The sequence below is a fragment of the Mandrillus leucophaeus genome, unplaced genomic scaffold (assembly GCF_000951045.1).
Source record: "Mandrillus leucophaeus isolate KB7577 unplaced genomic scaffold, Mleu.le_1.0 Scaffold143, whole genome shotgun sequence".
NCBI classification, from domain to species: Eukaryota; Metazoa; Chordata; class Mammalia; order Primates; family Cercopithecidae; genus Mandrillus; species Mandrillus leucophaeus.
The window spans coordinates 5,422,551-5,443,530 of record NW_012101399.1 but is presented as its reverse complement, the minus strand read 5'-3'; the positions used below and the strand labels follow the sequence as shown (position 1 = coordinate 5,443,530).

Below are 20,980 nucleotides of genomic sequence, written 5' to 3'. Positions count from 1 at the left end.
GAGTAACTGGGATTACTGGCATGTGCCACCACACTGGCTAATTTTGTATTTTTGGTAGAGATGGGGCTTCTCCATGTTGGTCAGGCTGGTCTCAAACTCCCAACCTCAGGTGATCTGCCCACCTCGGCCTCCCAAAGTGCTGGGATTACAGGCGTGGACCACCGCGCCCAGCTGTACTTTTATCTAGATGCCATCCTCTAGTCCTCCGTCTTGTCTCAGTTCTGCTAGTTACTGCACATCTATCCTTTACGGTTTGGATACATCTGCAAGAAACCAACCCATGTTCTCAAGAGTGGGTTGGATACTCCTCCTATGCCATTCTTTTTCACTGTATTTATTACACAGCGTTATAGTTATTTGTTGATGTGTCTATTCCTCTCATTATGTATTCCTTAAATACAAGATAACATGTCAATCATCTTTGTGTCCCTATACTCTGACTCAAGTCACTATAAATAAAACAAGTAAAATATAAACTTAACTTTGTTCCCGTTTAATTACAGTGCTTTGATGTACATATTTTTATAAGGCTTGGGACCAAAAGACGCTAAATATAGCTAAATTATGCATAAGAGCTGGTTCTGTTTTTAAGTTCAATGCTATGTATATAAAAACTTAGGCAAGGTTGCACAATGTAATTAGACAGCAATCTAACAACAGAGAGAAAGCACTTAATTCTGAAACATGAAGAAAAATATATTTTGCTTGAAATATCAGTCACAAACTTTTACTGAGTTTCTACTACATGCATAGCACTGGATTTGGATCTGACTTTCTGGGTTTGAGAGATGGTCTTTACCCTCAAAGAGCATATGATACAACTAAAAATTGATGACATTTATAATAAGTGTTATTTAGAAAACAATGGACAATGAATAAAAGGATTTATTATGTGCTAAATGTCTTAAAGAAAGAGGAAGTGCTACTGTTTAGAGAAGAGAGAAAAAATATGTCTATGATATTCCAAAAGGTTTCAAAGAGGATGCACATCAGACTTGATGGTGGACTTGAAGGATTTGGATGTGAAGGGGAGGAGAAAATAAGGGATAAGGAAAATAACAGAGTTCATGCAGTGGAATGACTTCTCAGGTGTGCCCTCCGCGTAGGCCTTCCCTGAGCTCCCATCTCAGTCCTCCACCTCTCAGGCAGTACGTGGGAGGGAAGTCTTCCGTTATTCCCCTGATGCTTTGTCTGCCTCTGCCACAGCACAGACCATAAAGTATTATCCTTGTTTCATTTGTCTCATTCCCTCTAGACGATTAACTTCTTGAGAGTAAGAATTAAATATTTGTTTCTGTATCAATCAGTAAAGAGCCTGATAAAGAGTAGGTACTCAGCAAATGTTTACCAAATTAATGAATAAATGAAGGTAAAGGCCTCATAACTTGCATGGTGAGGGATATACTCCTCTGTAGAGAAAAGCAAGTTGAAATCTCCATCATTTGAGACCAGAGCATCATTTTGTTTAATAAAACGTCAAATTTGTCAGAATCACCCAAAGCAAATTATGTTACTGAAAACACTTTCATAATGACTTCTGAAGATAGAATGGGATTTAAATTCCCTAAAGTAGTAAATTATTGGCAAATGCTTTAAGATGACCAAAGTATATCTCACTTATTGAAGAATACATTAAGCTAGAACCTAATAGTGTTCTCCCACTGGAATCCCTGATTTAAACAGGAATGTATTTGTGGGTAGACTGGAATTTCTAAAATATTATCAGATTTTTAATCTGAATGTTTCATGCACTTGAATTCCACACACATGCTACTTGTAAAGATGTAAAAAAGAGGGTTGTTTTCTGCCCAGAATCCCTGGGGGAGGAATTCTAGCAGGACTTGAGAAGATAAATGTTTGCAGGACTCAGTCAGTACTAGTGAAGGAGGGAAATGGGGGAACAAACACAAAGATGGAGTCTCATTTTCCCAGAAGATAAAGGAGGGCAAGCAGCATATTCCAAAAAAAGTCTGTGCTCGGCCGGGCGCGGTGGCTCAAGCCTGTAATCCCAGCACTTTGGGAGGCCGAGACGGGCGGATCACGAGGTCAGGAGATCGAGACCATTCTGGCTAACCCGGTGAAACCCCATCTCTACTAAAAAATACAAAAAACTAGCCAGGCGAGGTGGCGGCGCCTGTAGTCCCAGCTACTCAGGAGGCTGAGGCAGAGAATGGCGTAAACCCGGGAGGTGGAGCTTGCAGTGAGCTGAGATCCGGCCACTGCACTCCAGCCTGGGCGACAGAGCGAGACTCCGTCTCAAAAAAAAAAAAAAAAAAAAATGTCTGTGCTCAAGGAATATCGATGGAATAAATCAAATTTTCTAAATATTCATAGTAAACACCTATGTATCTCCAAATAAACACAATTGCAAAGAAAAATAAGAAGTCAAGAAGAGGCAAAAAATAAGGAATCGAGAACAAATATGATCTACTCCTCAGGTAAAAGCCCACAACCATTTAATAATAATAATAATAATAATTCACCTTCTCTCTCCCCCATTATTCTGCTCCTTCTCCACCTCTCCCATTGTTCTCCTTCTTTTCCTCATTATTATTCTTATTCTGAATGAAATAGCAGTTCAGTATGCTCAGGGATTGTTGGAAAAAAATAAGCATTGCAAAGATGGGTCCACCAGCATCAGGGCAAGAAGGCATGCTGCTAAACTCTGACATCCCATCTCACCAAAAACATAAGGAGAACACTGAGTCTGTGATTAAACAGTATAACACAGCACATGATACATTTACAAATTTTCTCTCTAATTGGAAAATTCAGTTAATATGAAAAATTTGATATCAGATTATTTTGAATTTTTTTTACAGTCATCTCCTTTTATAACAATATCTAGGAACTTTATTGTAGAGTCACTCACTGAAAAGCAGGTCAATTTACAAGTTATAAATTGGGAGCTGTGCTCCTTAAATAAACCATATTTAGGGAAATAACTACAAACCTGAATTGATCTAAACTTCAAATGCAAACTTACAAGTACAGAAATATATTACCATACAGAATATGTGTGATGCTTCCAGTTACCAAAATGTGTAGGTGAGACTTTCCACTGTATTACAGCACAAATATGACTTAAGTGAAGTACCTTTATGTAAATATTCTGTAGTCACAGGCTTTCAAAGCAGACAGTGGCCCTGGGTAATGTATCACAGGTTTTGCAACAGAAGTAACTGAGGTCCAGAGAATTTAAGTCACTTCCACAAAATCACCAAGTTAGTCCATGACAGAGCTGCAATTATGATGCAGATTTCCTGTGTCCTGGTCCAGTTTTAATTTAGAAGCTTTTCTTTCAAATTATTTCAACAATTCATTCATGAAAGTAACAGCCTATTTAGTCGAGGCCCTCATATCTTTAACTGCATATTTCTCTCTACACAAGTAGAGAGTCTTAAAATACCAGAATGTAGACAGGCCTGAGGGATGATAGGACTTTTTTCTAAACATTTGGCTCAGATGCCTGTGGATATTTGTCACCAGTTTAAACTTCTAGCTCCAAGTCCCCTTCTGACCCAGGGAAAAGGGATACCATGCTACAAACAGGCTTTTAGCATTTAACTTTGAATCTGAGACAAGCTTCCTGATGTGAGATGAATAAAGAAAAAGCAATAATAATAATAGTGATTCAGGCTTCTGCCAGGAAGCTACATTTTGCTGTAGAGAGACCACAGTCCAGTTGGAGCAGAAAAATCACATTTTGTTTTTCTATCTGTTCGGTTTTTCCTCAAGTCAAAGCCTCAACTCATATATATATATATTTTTAGTATTTAATTCCTATTCCGGGGCTTTGGGAGATGTTCTAGATAGTTATATAAGCAGTCTATTTTATTTTGCTAAATAAAAGATTTAAATGTGACTTTGAAAAAATACAACTTTGCCTTCTTTTATTTCTATGGAAAGTCTTATATTCCTTTTGATTATTATTATTGTTGTTTACTTCAAAGAAGAATCTTATTTTGCATTTAGCTAACTGTTCATCACAGTAAGAGCATGCTAAATAATAACACCTTTATGTAATATAATATATGCTTATATAACAGGGTTTTACAGCTGACTAAGAATTTCCACAGATATTATGAACTCTTTCTTTTGAACCTATAAGGTAGAAAAATATAAAGTATTATCCCTGTTATGTAAATGAGAAAATTAAGACCCCAGCACATTAAGTTTATAAAGAATTTATAAGGAAAGAGTCAGGGCTTTATTGTAGTCGTCTGACACAGGGCCAGTTGCTATCTGGACTCTATCCACGTTGAGTTAGTAGAAGTTGAGCAAGCTCAAACAGCTGCTTTCTCTTCATTGACTGCTCAGGCAAGGTGCATGCCATCCCTCACAAAAATACTGCCCCAGGGCTCAAATAAGTCTGTCTTGACATCAGTAAAATATTGTTAAAGTAAACAGCTGTTTTATATCTTGAGCATATTTCCACTTTTCTCAAACAACTCTACCTGATCCAAATGTGCAAACAATTGCCAAACCCTTTATATTAGAAAGAAAGAATTAAATTAAATGTGTATATGTACCACTAAATTTGCAAAATGCATTCTAATATGAAAGGATAATTTTGGGGGTTTTTGCTGGTTTGCTTTTCCTGAATTGCTTCATAAATAATCAAGAGCTAAGCACAAACCTGGCCAAAGAGAAAAACATGAGATAAATAAAAATAATTATAAATATAAATAAATAGTAAATGAAAATTTACTATTGTCATTTCAAATCTCCCAGTTATACTTTTTCCTATTCTACTCCCCGCCTAATTTTGCCCCAGGTGCCTAGGATTCACTGTTCCCTTATCCTTCCTCCTATCAAACCTAGTAACTGGGAATAATCTGATAAAAATTGTTTTAGTTATTGGAGGAAAAGTCTGTAATGAGTCAATCAAGGAATCCATTCTAAAAGTACTAATAACATCCACATTTCCTCAGCCCATTAAGGCCATGCATTTTAATTTAACTCCTCAATATGCAGATCAGGAGAGGAAACTGAATCTTAAAGAAGAACAGGAACTTGCTTAAGGTCACAAGGTTAGCAAGCGGCAAAGCCTAGACCCAAAGGTGCGAATCCAAAGACCCTTCTTTTGTTAAGTCTGTATTGAAAGTAAATGGAAAAGAAGTATTAACTGTAAAAAGCTCTATATGTAGAAAAATGGTAATAGTTAGGAACTCTTGGGAAGCTCCCAAAATAAAAATTTAAAACAAAAATTCATTGCTGAGTCAGTGTCCTACTCCTACAGCATGTAGGCCTAGTTGACAGAATATGTGCCTCTAGCCAAAAGAATATAGTATTGTGACACAGTTTATTTATTTATCTATTTATTTATTCTAAAATGACTATGTTTAAAAATTAGGGTAAAAAATAGAGTCAAAGAACAAATGTTGACAGATGTCATCTACTTTCCCAAATTTTTTGAAATTCACTAAATAAATCCCCCAAGACATCATTTAGGTAAAGCCATACTAAATTAGCATGGAGCCTTACATTTTAGTGCATTTCATTGAGGCTATCTGAGCCACCTGTCCATTGGTATCATTTATATATTTTCGGAGAGCCCTTCTTCCTTGACCCTTGCTGCTTTCCATACCCCCTCTCCTGTCTTCCACATCCTGCAGACTCCATAGAGGCATAAGGATCTAGCCAGGTGTGACTTGAAACTTGCTTTTGAAGAGAAGAAAGACAGGTTGAAATTTTTTTTTTTTAAATCACCTAAGACAGGAAAGGGGCATTACAGGCAGAGAAGTGCCCATTCTGAAATTATTCCAGTGAAACTGTCATCTTGGAAAGCATCTCCCTGAAATTCAGCTGGCCACATTAGGTCACTTTGGGGCATACATCATGGGGCAATTTTAGGGTTCTATCCTGAAGAAACTCAAAAGCCCTCTTCAGAAATAGTAGGAATCTGGCTGACAAATTTCCATTTTGATTATAACCAGACAACTTTCAGTTTCTATTAGAAAAGACTTGAAGTAAGTTTAACATTTGGATTGTGGAACCTTCCGTGGGCAAACAGTGTCTATGACAGCTGAATTTTATTCGTCTATAGTGTGAGCCACAGTCCATCTGGGATACTGGGGCTTTTACCCAGAGCCACTATGTCAGTTGAATCTCATGGCCACAAAATATTGAGACAAAGATCTTAAAAGGCAAATTACCATATAATGAGCATGCATGACAAGAGCATAATATCATTAAATCTGTGTCCTAGGATGCTAACTATAGGGCATCTGGACTATATTAGTTCCCCATGGGGCTCAGAAAGAAAGGAATGCCAAACAGGTAAATTGTGATAAGAGGTCAGGCTGGAAGGAAAAGTCTGAAATTTGAAAGAAAATCTGGAAAAGAGACATCCAGATGGAGCTTAGTGTGAAACACTGGAAAGGCAAGGATGGCCTCCCAATCCTGAAAAATGCCTTTCCTTCAAACAGAAAGGTGAATGAAAGCATATTTCCCTTAAAAACTAAAAATAAACCAGCTATACAAAATTTTTTTCTTAGAACTGGACCTGTTCTTACTCCTAGGACTTTAGCAAATGTTGCATCCAAGGAACCAAGGAAAGTCAAGAGGCACAAGATAGTTCAGGTGAGCAGGACACTTGGCAACTTTACAAGACGTATTTATATGCTGAATATACTAAAACTTACCAATTCTATTTTATTGTGCCATCCTTCCTATGCCCCAACACAAACACCCACAGTGAAACTTAGAGTCTATTCACTGATTTATCTTTATAGAACTAATTCTACTTCAATTTGTTGTCATCCTTTGCATAACGGAATACACTCCTCTACTCCATTTTTTAGAACAAACAAACAAAAATGATTCTAAGTACTATATAAGGAAATATTTCTAGGCTAATGAGAACTCCATTGGTTTACAAACCTATGAGTTGTTTCTAAGCAAAATTCAGTTCAGCTATACTATGCTTAAGAGAGAACAACAAAAGCCACAAATAAAAAAACTTGCCTAATCTAATCGACAATTATCAAAACTTAAGGAAAAATAGGGAAGGATTGAAGAAAGAAGTGATTTTTGGTTTTGTTTTTGTTTTTTTCCAAACACCTAGAAGGGCATAACACTGTAGCATCTCAAAGGCTTGAACACCAGCTCCCTGATAGAATTTACAGTTGCTCTTCATTCATCAGCCTCAAGTCTCTTTTTTCCCAGTACAAACTCCTTTTTTTTTTTTTTTTTTGAGATGGAGTCTCGCTCTGTCGCCCAGGTTGGAGCCCAGTGGCCTGATCTCCACTCACTGCAAGATCCACCTCCTGGATTCACGCCATTCTCCTGCCTCAGCCTCCCAAGTAGCTGGGACTACAGGCGCCCGCCACCATGCCTGGCTAAATTTTTTGTATTTTTAGTAGAGACTGGGTTTCACTGTGTTAGCCAGGATGGTCTCGATCTCCTGACCTCGTGATCCGCCCACCTTGGCATCCCAAAGTGCTGGGATTACAGGCGTGAGCCACTGTGCCCGGCCTTTTTTTTTTTTTTTTTTTTTTTTTAATTCTTACAACAGAATCTCTCACTTGCCATGGAATGGTCAGTGCCCTCTGTCCTCTCAAAGCAAGTATAGCCGTTTTTGCTGAAACCTCAGAAGTTTTATGTTTGTAGCCAAGAAAACTAGGAACTTTGCAGTTAATCTTTCCATGATAGTCAGTTAACCTCACTGTCCACCAATCCACTCCACCAAAACTTCTAGCTAAAAATTCATCACAACATGAAAACCATAGTGCCCTGAATTAAACTATAACTTTCCATTTATTTAATATAAAAATCTGAGAATGAAAGAATGAAGGGAAAAAAAGGCTTTAAAATACTTCCAAACCAGCACAAATGAATCTGAGAGGTTCTTCGACCTCAAGAGCCAATAAGCCTATTACTATGAAAGCTAAATGAAAATATTAAATCTCTATAAATAAATTGTATTTGCTATGGGAACCATCCGTATTTTCAGAATTCCATAATAAAAAAATCTAAAGTTGATGACCACAGAACAACCATATTGAATATCAAAAATTTAATTAAAGAATTTCATAGCTACAAATTATCTGGTAAAATTCCACCTGCACCTCTCCTTCCAAGTTAAACCCATCATTTTTTTATTATGAATTTGAAAACCTACAAAGAAAGAAAAGTGCAGCAAAGTAAGGGAAGTGTGAGTATGAAAAATGTGCCAGTATCCCACACCAGTTTCTGCTTTCTGGAGTCAATTTCAGAAAAGTCTCCTGGGAGTGAAGGGAGGGAGGTAAATTAACAGCTTTTGGAAAGTGAAGAGACTTGCTACAGACTCTGGGAAAAGATGGTCACCCCTACTACTGTATCCAAATAGTCCTGGGAGCTGCCTTGTAAATCCCTGTGCAGTGAAGCAATGCCTCTCATTCCAAATGCAACCCAGAGCCATGGAGAGTGGAAAACAGGTTTCCAGTTTTTAATAGAGACTTCTATGACTATCATAGTTTCACAAAATAAACTCTGAAGTAGACAGGGATGGTAGACAGGCATGAGGTGGCACTGGGACATGGAGTGGATCATGCCTGGCTTGCTCACACACTGGGAACCAGCACAAAGTAAATGTATGTGGGGCTGTGAAACAGGAGAGAGGCAGTGGTGCTTCAGATCACAGGGCCTTTAGAAACTCTCCAATGGGAAGCGCCTTTTATTTTTTCTTTCTTTTGTTTTTTGTAGTAGTAAACCTACAAAAGGAAATAATATGATACGGCCTTTTTATTTGAATAGTAAAAATTTTAAATGGGTTTTAAAAGCTTATTAACACATAGATAAAATCACTGATATAATATCAAAATGATTGTAGTAGAATAATACATAAAAATTGCATTTTAAAGGTTTTATGTTAGGCTTAATCTCTCTGAGAGCAAAAGTTGTTTCTTTATTTCTCTGTAACATCTAATATCTTGGTTCTCATAATCACCCAATAAGCATTTATTATCTCTATTATTATTACATAATAATTTTCTTTGAGATGGAGTTTTGCTCTTGTTGCCCAGGCTGGAGCTCAATGGCACGATCTCAGCTCACTGCAACCTCCACCTTCCGGGTTCAAGCGATTCTCCTGCCTCAGTTTCCCAAGTAGCTGGGAGCCGGGATTACAGGCATGCGCCACCATGCCCAGCTAATTTTGCATTTTTAGCAGAGATGGGCTTTCACCATGTTGGTCAAGCTGTTCTCAAACTCCTGACCTCAGGTGATCCACCTGGCTTGGCCTCCCAAAGTGCTGGGATTACAGGTGTGAGCCACCGTGCCCAGCCTGTTATTATTAAATAGTAATCTAATAATATTCATCTACCAAATTAATGAGTTCCTATTATTAGTTTGGAGTCATGCTATCATGTAGGTGTTAGATAGATAGACAGATAGATAGATAGATAGATAGATAGATAGATAGATAGATAGATAGTATTCATCATAATTATTTGAAGTATCATCCCAATTTGATAGATGAAGAAACTGTAACACAGAGAAATCAAAAAAATTGCCCAAGAATATGCAAATACAATTTGCAAAACCTAAATTTGAATTCAGATCACTCATACTTCAGTGAACAAATTGTGGAAAAAATTTTTCTAGATTTTCCCAAATAGTACTCAATTGGCATTTATGCATGGGTGGATCTAAAATGTAAAATGACTTCATGACATAGTCCCTATCTCCCAGGAAACTTATTCTTGGTTAACACCAACACACTTGCAACATAAGGACCATCCCTTGAAAGGAAAGGGGATATTTATTGCAGATAAGAATCTCTTAGTTTCTTAGAGGACACAAGATTTGAAATAGAACTTGGAGGAAAATATCAATAGGCAGAGCGAACATAAAAAGAGAAGCACAGAAGTACCTAAATCACAAAAGTTAGATGTGAGAACAGTAAAAAGTTAGGTCTGAAGTAAAAAAGGATGCTGCATGGTGTGCAGCAATCAACAGTGTTAAGGACAATAATGGAAATCATAGTAGTTGTTTAGACAGAGTGGAAGAGAACATGAGCAGTCTTGCAAGGCAGCTGGATACTCTTGGCACTCTTAGGTTAAAAAAAAGTCACACAGAAGTAAGGTCAATATAATGTGTTAAGTGTGATGCAATAGTCAATGGCAGCTCAGAATAAATTGTTAAAGTGGAGAGTGACATTATAAACATGGGACTTAGAAAGACTAATCTGGTGGGAATATGTAAAATGGATTAATGGAAAGAAAGCATTCTCAGTATGGTATGGTTCCTGCATGGCAGAGGTGTACTGAATGTTGTGAGATGGCCAGAGGAGCACTTAGCTCAACTAAAGAGAGAATGTCAGTTCTGAGTGGAATCTGGACAGTAGAGAATAAAAGGGGATAGAGAGAGAATGAGAGAGTTTGCGTGTGTCTGTGTGTGTTGGGGGTGGGAGCCTCAAGCAATTCCTTATTTTGAGGCTGAGAATGATAGCTGATGCGACTAAAACTCAGAAATGGGCTAGATCAGCAGGGTCTTGTATGTCACACTAAGAAGGCTGGACCTTATTCTTTCTACAAGTCATGGGACCCAGTGAAAGTTGTTAAGGAAGATAAAGACAAAATTAGATATTAGTTTTATATCACACTAGCAACAGAGGGCACCAATATATGTGTTTGTTGGAAAGTAGACACATGAGAGGCAAGGAGATGAATTTAGATGCTTATCACAGTAACCGAGGGACAGATGATGAGGACCTAAACTGAGGCATTTGTAGTAGGGATGGATAAGATGTACACTTGAGAAATATTTAGCAGGTAAAATGGTAGATCTTAGTGAATGATTGGAATTGTACTGGTTGAATGACTGAATGACCAGGTAGCATCATATTGCCATTAACTGGCATAAGGGGGACTACTAAGAAAAATGACTAAGTCTTGAATGGAAGCCAATAAATTGGGTTTTGGATACACTGAACTTGAAGTGGTTGTAGGCTGCCTTAGGGACAGTTGAATATATATATATATTTATCTGAAGTTCACATGAAAGATTGGGGTTGAAGAGATTTTATAATTATCAGCATTCAGCTGTTAAACAAAACCCTTAATTCTAGATGGCCTAGGAAGAGAATATCCAGAGAGAACCAATGAACTAAATCCTGTAAGAAGAGTAAAATGCTAAAGGAAAAGAGAAGAAGGAGCCCGTGGGTGAAGCTGAGAGGGAAAGGTCAGGGAGGTGGAGGAAGAACCTTCAGAGAGTAGCATTTTAGGAAAGCTGGAGTGGTCAATGGTCTCCAATAAAGGAGAAAGACCTGATAAGATAAGATAAGATTAAAAGGGACCTTTGGAACATCATACATTTTAATCCTCACCATGCTAGACCAGCTTAAGTGGAAGGAGAGGCCAAGTGAGGGCATAGGAGGCAGAGACAGAGAACTGCACGGCTCCTTTTAAAGCAGCTGGGCTAAGAATAAAGACTGGGTGGGAGGTAGACACAGGCTGTGGGAGAGAGTTGAACTTGTTTACAAGCTAAAGGAAAAGAGCAGATAGAAAGGAAGTGACTGAAGTTATAGAAGAGAGCACGACTGATGGAACAAGTTCCCCAAGGAGATGGAGAACAAATAAAACACAAAATAACAAATCCACGAGGTGCTTCAAAACAATTCAAAGATTTGGTGAAAGCAAAAAAATACACTACTAGGGTTTATATTTGTGGTCAGTGAAATAGATTGTAATGTCACTTACAGTGTCTCATTTAAGTACTCTAAAGTTACTTTTAGGTAAATTTCTTAAATGATCCTCCTAAGAATCCCACCAGATGACAAAGGTGTGTACTATTTGCGATGAGGACACAAATTTCCAGTGAGGTTAAGGACCCTCTGCAGGTAGCAAAACTGCTAAATAGAACAAGGACCAGAACCCAGATGTTCTCTCACATGATGGCTGGACCAAGCTTTATTATACTTGTTATACTACATAGACTACAACAAGGCTATGATGCTTATGTTGCAAGTCTGGGCTGGCCGAGGGCGGAACCAGCTCCCTCTGCTTGAGGGGAGGTTTTCCACCAAGAATATAGTTTGTTGCCATCTTAAAGCTGAATTCACAATTCTGATTGGACATCGCAAAAATAAAAGGTAAAAAGGGATACAAAACTGTGAGACTGTCTTTCCTCCTTCCTAGTCCTAAACTTTAAAAAAAAAAAAAAAAAAAGCATGTAAACATTTTTGAGTTTGAACATAACACCAGAAGGCTATAGGAACGAAGCTTGATTCATTAATTAATATTAATTAATTAATATTGTTAACATTTTTCCTTTTTGTTGAGACACAGTCTCGCTTTGTTGCCTAGCCTGGAGTGCAGTGGCATGATCTCGGCTCACTGCAGCCTCCGCCTCCCAGGTTCAAGTGATTCCCCTGCCTCAGCCTCCCAAGTAGCTGGAATTACAGGCACCCACCACCACACCCGGATAATTTTTTTTGTATTTTTAGTAGAGATGGGGTTTCACCATGATGGTTAGACTGGTCTCAAACTCCTGACCTCAGGTGATCTGCCCACCTCAGCCTCCCAAAGTGCTGAGATTACAGGAGTGAGCCATGCACCCGGCCTCTATCTTCTCTGCAGAAGGCAAGATTTAGATAGGAATAATCTTGCTTTATTGTAATTTCCCTTATACATTGTTTTTTAGTGAATATTTTAGTATAAGATGAAGCCATCTTGATTTATTTGAAGGGTTTAGTTTTTAAAACATTGATAAAACAAAATAAAAGCCTTAAGGTTGCCAATATGGTCACACCTTTAAAGCAAAATTTTCTATAGGATACACTACTTCCCATGCAAATGCCAAGAGTAAATAGTGTTTTAAATATTGAATATCACAGCTCATTCATCTTACATAAAATTTAGGTAAATATATATGAAATTTATATGGAAATAAATTTAAAGGAACACTAGATTATCAGTATCTTATTTCATTCAGACTCTAAAAGCCTACCCAAGCTGTGACTTTTAGTTACATGAAAAGTTCAAAGACTTCATATTTATCAGTAAGTTGATAATGTCTCATGTTACATTTTCAGTGGAAATTCTAGTTTCATGGATATAAATAATAAAAATATTAAATCAAGGAATATCTTTATATAACTCTAAGATGTGTCTTATATAAACTTGTGTAACTTGCCCAAATTTATACAATAGATCAATTAATAATTAACACTTCCAGTCTTTTCCCCCACCCGTACTATATCTTTTATGTGTAAATCTAAGCTTTTCAATGTTGTGATCTCAGAGAGGCAAATCAGATTAAAAATGAGCTGATCCACATCCATACATTTTAAGAATGCCACGTAAGGCCAGGTGATGATGCATTAATCATTTTTGAAATCAGAGAAAACTGTATGATTTTTAAAAATTACATTCTGTGGCCACAGATTGACATGATTCCAATCTTCTAATTTCCAGCTTCTTAAAACAAAGCTTCCTCTTTCTGGTTTTGCCTCACAGCCTGCATTAGGTACCTGTCTAGAATGATGAACGCAATGAATTTCAGGCCTGTAGTGATACTGCTGAAAGTGTGAAGAGCAGACAGTAAGAGAGAGGAAATATTGAAAATGAAAAACATACATTCACCTGGAAACACGTTTGAGCGACATGTGTCTTCTGCATAGTAGAATGATGCGCCTAATCCACCATGAGGGGGATTTGGGCCTTGAGTTTTGGTTTTTTTTTCCAGAAGTGATGGTGAATTTGCAATAGTTTATCTACAAACTTCAACTAAGCAGCCTTATAAGTAAAATGAATAATCAGAATAGCAAGTTATTACCAAAATCTTAATGTGTAGCCTTGGAACATAAAAGCCAACAGGTCCACAACAAGATTGAGAGTGTAAGTCAAATATTTAATACAGTGGTTTACCAATGTAAATCAGAGTCACCTGGAGAGCTCTAAAAACATACAGATGCCCAGACCCCATCCAAACCTCCTAGATATTTGGAAAGTAGGGGGGGTCTAGAATCTGTATTAGTCACAAGATCTTAGGTGATTCTTTATACCATTTTTTATCAACATTGATCTCTGACTTGCTTACCAACTACCCTACAGCGCCATGGTCCAAGTATACCTTGTGTTAGTCAATATCAAAAATTTACTAAATCTCTGAATCTACCAATGTACATATGTAGAAAGAGATACACTCTTCAAACTAAAGCTTCAGTTTAGTTTGAAAAAAAGTTATAGGTGTCAAAATTTATCTAAAGACAGGAAGCAAAGAAAATGTAGCCTGATATTTATGTGACATTCAGTCTTCTTGGCTTCACAGTCTACTTAGAAATAAACAATAACCAAGGTGGATCTAGTCACACAACTATGTTTTGTCCATTGAAACCGTAGGATCTAGACCACTAAAAGTAGCTGACATTTTTGCTCACTGAGGTAGGGACCATAAAACTCCCAATAGTGGTGCTTCCTTATATCCCTCATAGCAGAACTCAATTCCATAGAGTATATTGCCAGCACCACCCAGGTAAAGGCTACATTTCCTAGTCCCTCTTGAAATTTTGTGTGACCATATGACTAAATTCTGGCCAACTATAAGTAAGTTTAAATGTCATGAAGACTTTAAAGTCTTCAAAAAAGGGAGCAGGGTGGGGAATGGCTCACAGTTTTTGTTTCCCATCCTCTATCCACATGCCTAGAAAGTACATGCAATGGCTGGAGCTTCAGCAGCCATTTAGGACCATAAAAATAGATTTTAAAAAATACCTAAAGATATGGGAGTCAGGAGAGGTAGAAAAAACCTCAGTCCCTGATGACTCTGTGGAGCCAATATTCCAGCCTTTCCCTACCTGCTTAAAAGCATTTCTTTATATTTAAAAAAGAAAAGCTTTCTTTTTTTTTTTTTTTTTTTTTGAGACAGAGTCTCACTCTGTCACCGAGACTGGAGTGCAGTGGCACAATCTCTGCTCACTGCAACCTCTGCCTCCCGGGTTCAAGTGACGCTCATGCCTCAGTCTCCTGAGTAGCTGGGACTATAGGGATGTGCCTCCACACCTACCTAATTTTTGTATTTTGGGTAGAGATGGAGTTTCACCATGTTGGCCAGGCTGGTCTCGAACTCCTGACCTCAAGTGATCCGCTCACCTCGGCCTCCCAAAGTGCTGGGATTACAGGCATGAGCCACTGTGCCCGGCCAGAAAACCCTTTTGTGTTTGTTTAAACTACTGCATTCTGCTACATGTACCCACTATCAAAGTCTGAATGTCCTACATGTTTCATAGCATGTATTTCAACGGTAATGAGTTTAAAACAATTTATGAGTAAACATGTATCTTAAGCTATGTATACATATTCTGTACCTTCTTTAAAATGATGTCATCCAAATACTACTGAGTGTTAACTATCTGCTTCTTCATATTTGTATCATAACAATGAGATGAATGGCAGACATATCATAAAAATGCAAGAGACCATGACATATAAGACATATAAGTCTGTGAGTCCTTCATCTCTCAGTAATCAAAAGTCAGCTTGGGTCTACGAGGATATCAGTGTAGGATTGCAACATGATGGCCATGAGCCAAATATATGCTCAGATAAATTTTATTTGGCATATGCAATATCTTCTGAAAATGTTAATTCTGAATGCCTTAAAGTGGGCATGCACCTTCAGTTCTCCATAGGCCCCATCATCACCTGTTGATGTACAAACACTGGTTTGCTTCACTTGTTTATATTACCTGCCTGGCCTCTGAAAGCATTGAAGTTTACAGTATTTGGAAACAAAATGATACATTTCTGCACCTTCCCTTCTCCATTGCTTGTCCCATGTTGAATACAGTGATTCATAACAAAGATTATTTTCTAAAATTAAGTATGCCTACTTCTAATAACAAGAATATATATAGCTCACTAGATGCTAGGCATTAACTTAGGAATATAAACTATACTGTAAATGCTCTAGCATTTTCCTTAACACAAATGTGGAATCTTTCAAAGACCACCGCCCCCATGCACACATACTCTCTCACCACACGCACACACACACACACAGACTCTCTTTAAAAGCTGATTTTGTCATTTTAACTCCCTGATTTTTCACACACACACATACACCCACACAAACTCTTTAAAAGCTGATTTTTTTCATTTTAACTCCCTAATTTTTGTTACATTAGTTTTAACTAAGGTCAGCCCAACTCCCAAACTTTCTCCTTTCAGTTTCTTATAAATTTAAAAAACCAAATCAGTTCTTAAAACTCAGTGAGAATGGAACTGAATTTTGGCTTAAAATGCCTAAAACTTTATTTATTTACTTTTATCTTCTCATTCATGTGTTTCTATCAGGCAGGCACACTCTGATTATATTTTACATTTCTGGTAAATAACCACAATCAAGTAAAAGGAAATATACCCTGAAGTCATAAAAAGAAAGGAAAAATAAAAACTTATTAATATGCACTTACATGCAAAAACAGATCTCCACATTTCCAAGAAGACATATTTGTACAAAATGTAAATATCATATTATGTGACTGTTATAGATAAAACTTGAAAAATGTACTTGCTTTTCATGTGTGCCTTAGATATTTCTTTAACTTAAAGCATCAGTCTAAGCTTACTCTTTCCCAAACTCAAAATCAAATGGAGTTTCTAAATTATGACATCTTTATTAAGCTTGTGATAGGCCTGAACAGGGAAAAGAAAGTATTGCCAAGTATCCATACAATATCAACTTAAACCAAAATATGCATGGTAAGTAAGTACAATACAAGTTAAGTAGTTCTGAATGTACTATATTCTGGAATTATTTTCTCTGTTATCTTTGATTAGGGCAGTGATGACTTTCTTTTGCTGTTGAATTTTTATCACTTATATTCTCTTGAGAAATAAAATACTGGAATTTTTACAACACATATGCAAGCAATTACACATTCTGTAAAATCTGATGTTTGGAATTCCATTTTCTGTGCTGTTTGGTTATACTGGTCAGGGGTGGGCACTGGGGTTGGATTGAAGTTGGGGACTTTTTTGCACCAAGCATCACATTCCTTACATTTATGTCAATTACTATTAAGAAAAACTATCTGCTCATTTTTCGAAAACACCTACAGAGTAATTATAACTATTTGGGAATGTCTTTTAAAATATGGCCTATTTCATGTACCTTGTGAAACATTCCTTTCATTTATTCACATATTCAATTATTTCCATACTTTATTAAAGTACTTTATTTATTTTAACATAAATTAACAAAGAAAGTGGTATTAAAGGTTTTAAATTAAAGTTGGTTGTTTTGGTGGGGTAGGAGAGTAAACTGTTCTTTTTAGAGTCAAATTTTCAATTTCTATTGTAATTTTTCTGTATTTTTCTCCTCCTGTTTTCTTACTTCTACTTTCTATTCAGTTATTTTTGCCACCCTTCCAAACAACACGTGCTTTTCATGCCATTACAAAGAAACTCAAAAGTTTTTACCTTTTACAAATTACCTCATATTTTAAAAACATAAAATGTAACATAAAAAGTTCCAAGTCTTAGAAAGTGCCCCCTCTATGGGACTCCTGACAGACTGTTGGATATTCATCTACAAATTCGTATTTTCACTTTTTAAACTTTTTAGAACTTCTGATCTCTAGATTAATTTTATAAAGTTTTTGAAAGCAAAAACACACAGAAGCAGATAATTGTATTAAAACGATAGATATACACATAGTATATATACATATATACTTGTATGTATGTGTCTATATATGAAAGTAATAGAAAAGGTTAATGAATGCCCAAAGTTTTAAAAGCCTGAGTTTGATGTTAAATGGTTGAGTTGATGAGAATCTATGGTGGCTTATTTTAAAAGAGTACACGTCTGTATTTGAAACTGCAACCCTCAAGAGTAAAGATTTAATAGAGGAATCAACTTAAATATTTTCTTATATACTATAACAGCTATGCATTTTTGCTTAACCATACCGTATAACCCAACTGTAACATAAGAAAATTGCATAGGAAAAAAATTTGGTCACCAGGCAAGATTTATCTTAAAAAAAAAAAAAAAAGCTTGTGTCTAAGGGGTAATGTCCATGCAAATATTCCATGCCAAATAAGATATATATAAGGCATGCTGATTTCCTGCCTTCCGCCATCCAACCGGGAACCACCACTGTCCTATTAATCAAGCCAGTAGGGTGGGAAAATACCACTGTTTAAGAAATCTGGCTTCTATCAGCCTCTGTCATGGAGAAACAAACGAGACTGCCTCCCAGCAAGCAAAAGTGATCACATTTTCACAAATGAAAATGGTAAAAAGAAGTGTAAATTGTTAAAGAGGAAAGAATGAGGAGCCAAAGACAAAGAAAAATTAGAGCTATCAGAGTTGCTGTAGAGGTTTTTCTAAACAAAGAATTTTATGAAGCAGCTGAAGTTCAGTACAAAAAGACTCCACCCTACCCAGCTTCTGCCGCGACTTTTCCTTGCTCTGAAAACTCCAGCCCACAGAACAGAGCTCCTCTAACTAAAATGCCTTTAGTGCTCCGTTTTAAGCATTCGCTCTTTTCTTCTTTCAAACTTCCCACTCTCACACTGAGGCAAAAGGACTTATTGTAGGCTTTCCCAGAAAAATTTAGTAGTGTACTCTCTCCAACGGCAGATCTAGAAGCTCCGGATTTACTAACATCCCAATTGTCTTTCAAGTCGTTTTCCAGGTGCAAATCCGTCAGCCCCCTTCTCAGACTTCAAACCAGAACCTCCTCTTCACGCTCTTCCTGAGGCTTAACATTCCACCTATTTCCCAAACCGTGCAATAAACACTAAAGCAAAGCAAATGGCAAACTCACCATCCTCGCCTTCTTCCTGGGCTTTTATTGAGACAAATTGCCCTAATAAAACAGTAAGAATGAGGAGAGGTCTTGCTTCCGCCCAGTTTGCCATCATGTCTAAATATTAGACATGTGGGTTCTCCTGAGAGTGAAAAGTAGATTCTGAGGTTATTGTAGCACCATGAAGTCAGCTGTGGGCTCTTCTTTCAGCACCAGCCCCAGGGCAGCCTCTGCAAACCCCCTTTTTCAGCACCAGCTCCAGCACAGTCTGCGAAAACTTTTTTCAAGCGATGCAGCTTTAAATAGGAAGAATGCTGCCTCCACTTCTTTTCCTGCCCCTTTTCAGCTTGTTCAGGCTCATAACTATCCAGTGTCTGCCAAGCAACGGTCTGATTGATGGTAAACAACCAAATCAGAACACGCGTCTCTGTGCCTGAACTTTCCCTATTTCATTTAACTTTTAAGCATAGATGGGGCTTAATAACAGAAACAAACATTTGTTTCTCTTTTCTTTTATTTTTTAAGAAAGGCTGTTAGAAGGGTTCTATTTTCCCCTCCCTAACCCTTCCCCCCAGACACACACCCTTTAACTTTTCCCCTATAAGCTGAAAAAGACATTCTGAAGAAAATCCAGTCGTTTCGCCTAGTTTTTTTTTTTTATATTTAGATAATTCAAGACTCTCTTCTCCACCTTAAATCTTTAAAGAATCACATTTTAACCCTTTCTTTTGACTGAATAGGGAGTATTCTTATCCCCTTCTCAGATTCGGTTTCTTTTCCCATACTCTGGAAGGGGATTATTAGAATGTTCCCCAGGTAAAATCCAGGTGAGAAAATCATTTTGAATAAATGAATTTGTGATACGTTGTAATCTGAATTAAGAAGGCAGGTCCTTTCCTAATTTCTCCACATCTCTTGTTAAGGGGCCACATCTTCAGGTTCCTCTTGTCCCGGAGAGTTTTACTATGTTGAAAAATAGTCTACTAAGCAGTGCAGAGGAATGGGAAGTACTCTACCTTTGGATGAAAAAAGGCTGGTTTCTGCCTTTTGTGAGTGGTTCTGCCACTCAACAATTTTGTAAGTGTGCACATAGTCCTTTATCTCTGTGCACTCCAGTTTTCTCATTTGAGAAAAGGGCTTTACCCTGACCAGTGTACAGGGTTTAGTGACACTAAAATGAGTAATGTATTATTAATGAAGTTCCAAATTGCAAAGAGCTACATAAAAGTAGATGGTTGTATTATTAACTCTAAGCCAGCTTTGCAGGCAATATGATAGCCCCAGTTGCACAGGCATTTTAAGGACAATTATTGATGAACTTTTGTGCCACCCTCACACTTGCCAAGATCTTAATGACCTCAGAGAGTTCTATATAATCTAATGTATTTGCCATCTTGAGTCTCCCTAGAATCAGAATGGATGTTCCATACAATACGAATGAGTCAATTGTTTATAATTATTCGGCAACAGGTACCTTGCACTGTGCTAAGCGCTGGGCAGAAAGGATGACATAAAAGAAATAAAAGACATACCCATTACCCTCAAGGAACATATGTAGGTGTTGAGAAACTAAATTTACAGGAAATAAAGATATATAAGCCAGAGCATTAAATATGTGAGGAATGCATTAAGCTCAGAGAGAGGAGAAATTATAAAATGAGATTAGGCAATAAGACATTATTATTACTTTTCTTAATAGAAGAAATCCAAGAACCTTTGCATTTTAGCTTTGGAACTAGACCTCCAGTGGAGGTCAACTTTCCTGGTCATTTCCAGCTTTCTAACCCTATACCCCTCTTTTATCTTTTCATTTAGACATGTACCATTTCAATGACTTCTGTCACCACCACACTGTTCTCAGGGGTGCCCTTCCACTTAATGAATGGGCCAAGTAAGGAATTCTTTCTAGAATATCTGAGAGAGGCTAGGACTTAAAATCCACCTGACTATATATTCAAAGATAACAGGAAGATAAGTAAATGTGGGGGGAAGGAATTATTAACCTTTCTCTGAGCTTGCCAGTCCTATTCCACCATGAGGCAATTTTAGACCAATACCACCCTGATACCAAAGGGTTGCCACCATTTTCAGGCACCTTGTGCAGCACTTTTACTGAAGTGCAAGACGACAGACATTTATGGAGAATCTACAACTCTCAGAACCTATGCTGGAGATACAGCAATGATTAGATAAGATTGCAGGACTTGTAGCAGAGTCAGTGTATGGAACACTCAG

General features: G+C 37.3%; 1 protein-coding gene across 1 annotated transcript in view; it reads right to left on the bottom strand.

The window, feature by feature from the left end:
- The window catches only part of COL5A2 (collagen, type V, alpha 2), a 156,133-nt gene extending 136,866 nt beyond the window's left edge, over window positions 1-19,267 (bottom strand). The window contains exon 1 of the mRNA XM_011974261.1: window positions 18,764-19,267. Coding sequence (XP_011829651.1) covers window positions 18,764-18,860 — 97 coding nt within the window. The 5' untranslated portion in view covers window positions 18,861-19,267. The remainder of the gene's footprint in view (window positions 1-18,763) is intronic.
- Window positions 19,268-20,980: the final 1,713 nt, after the last annotated feature.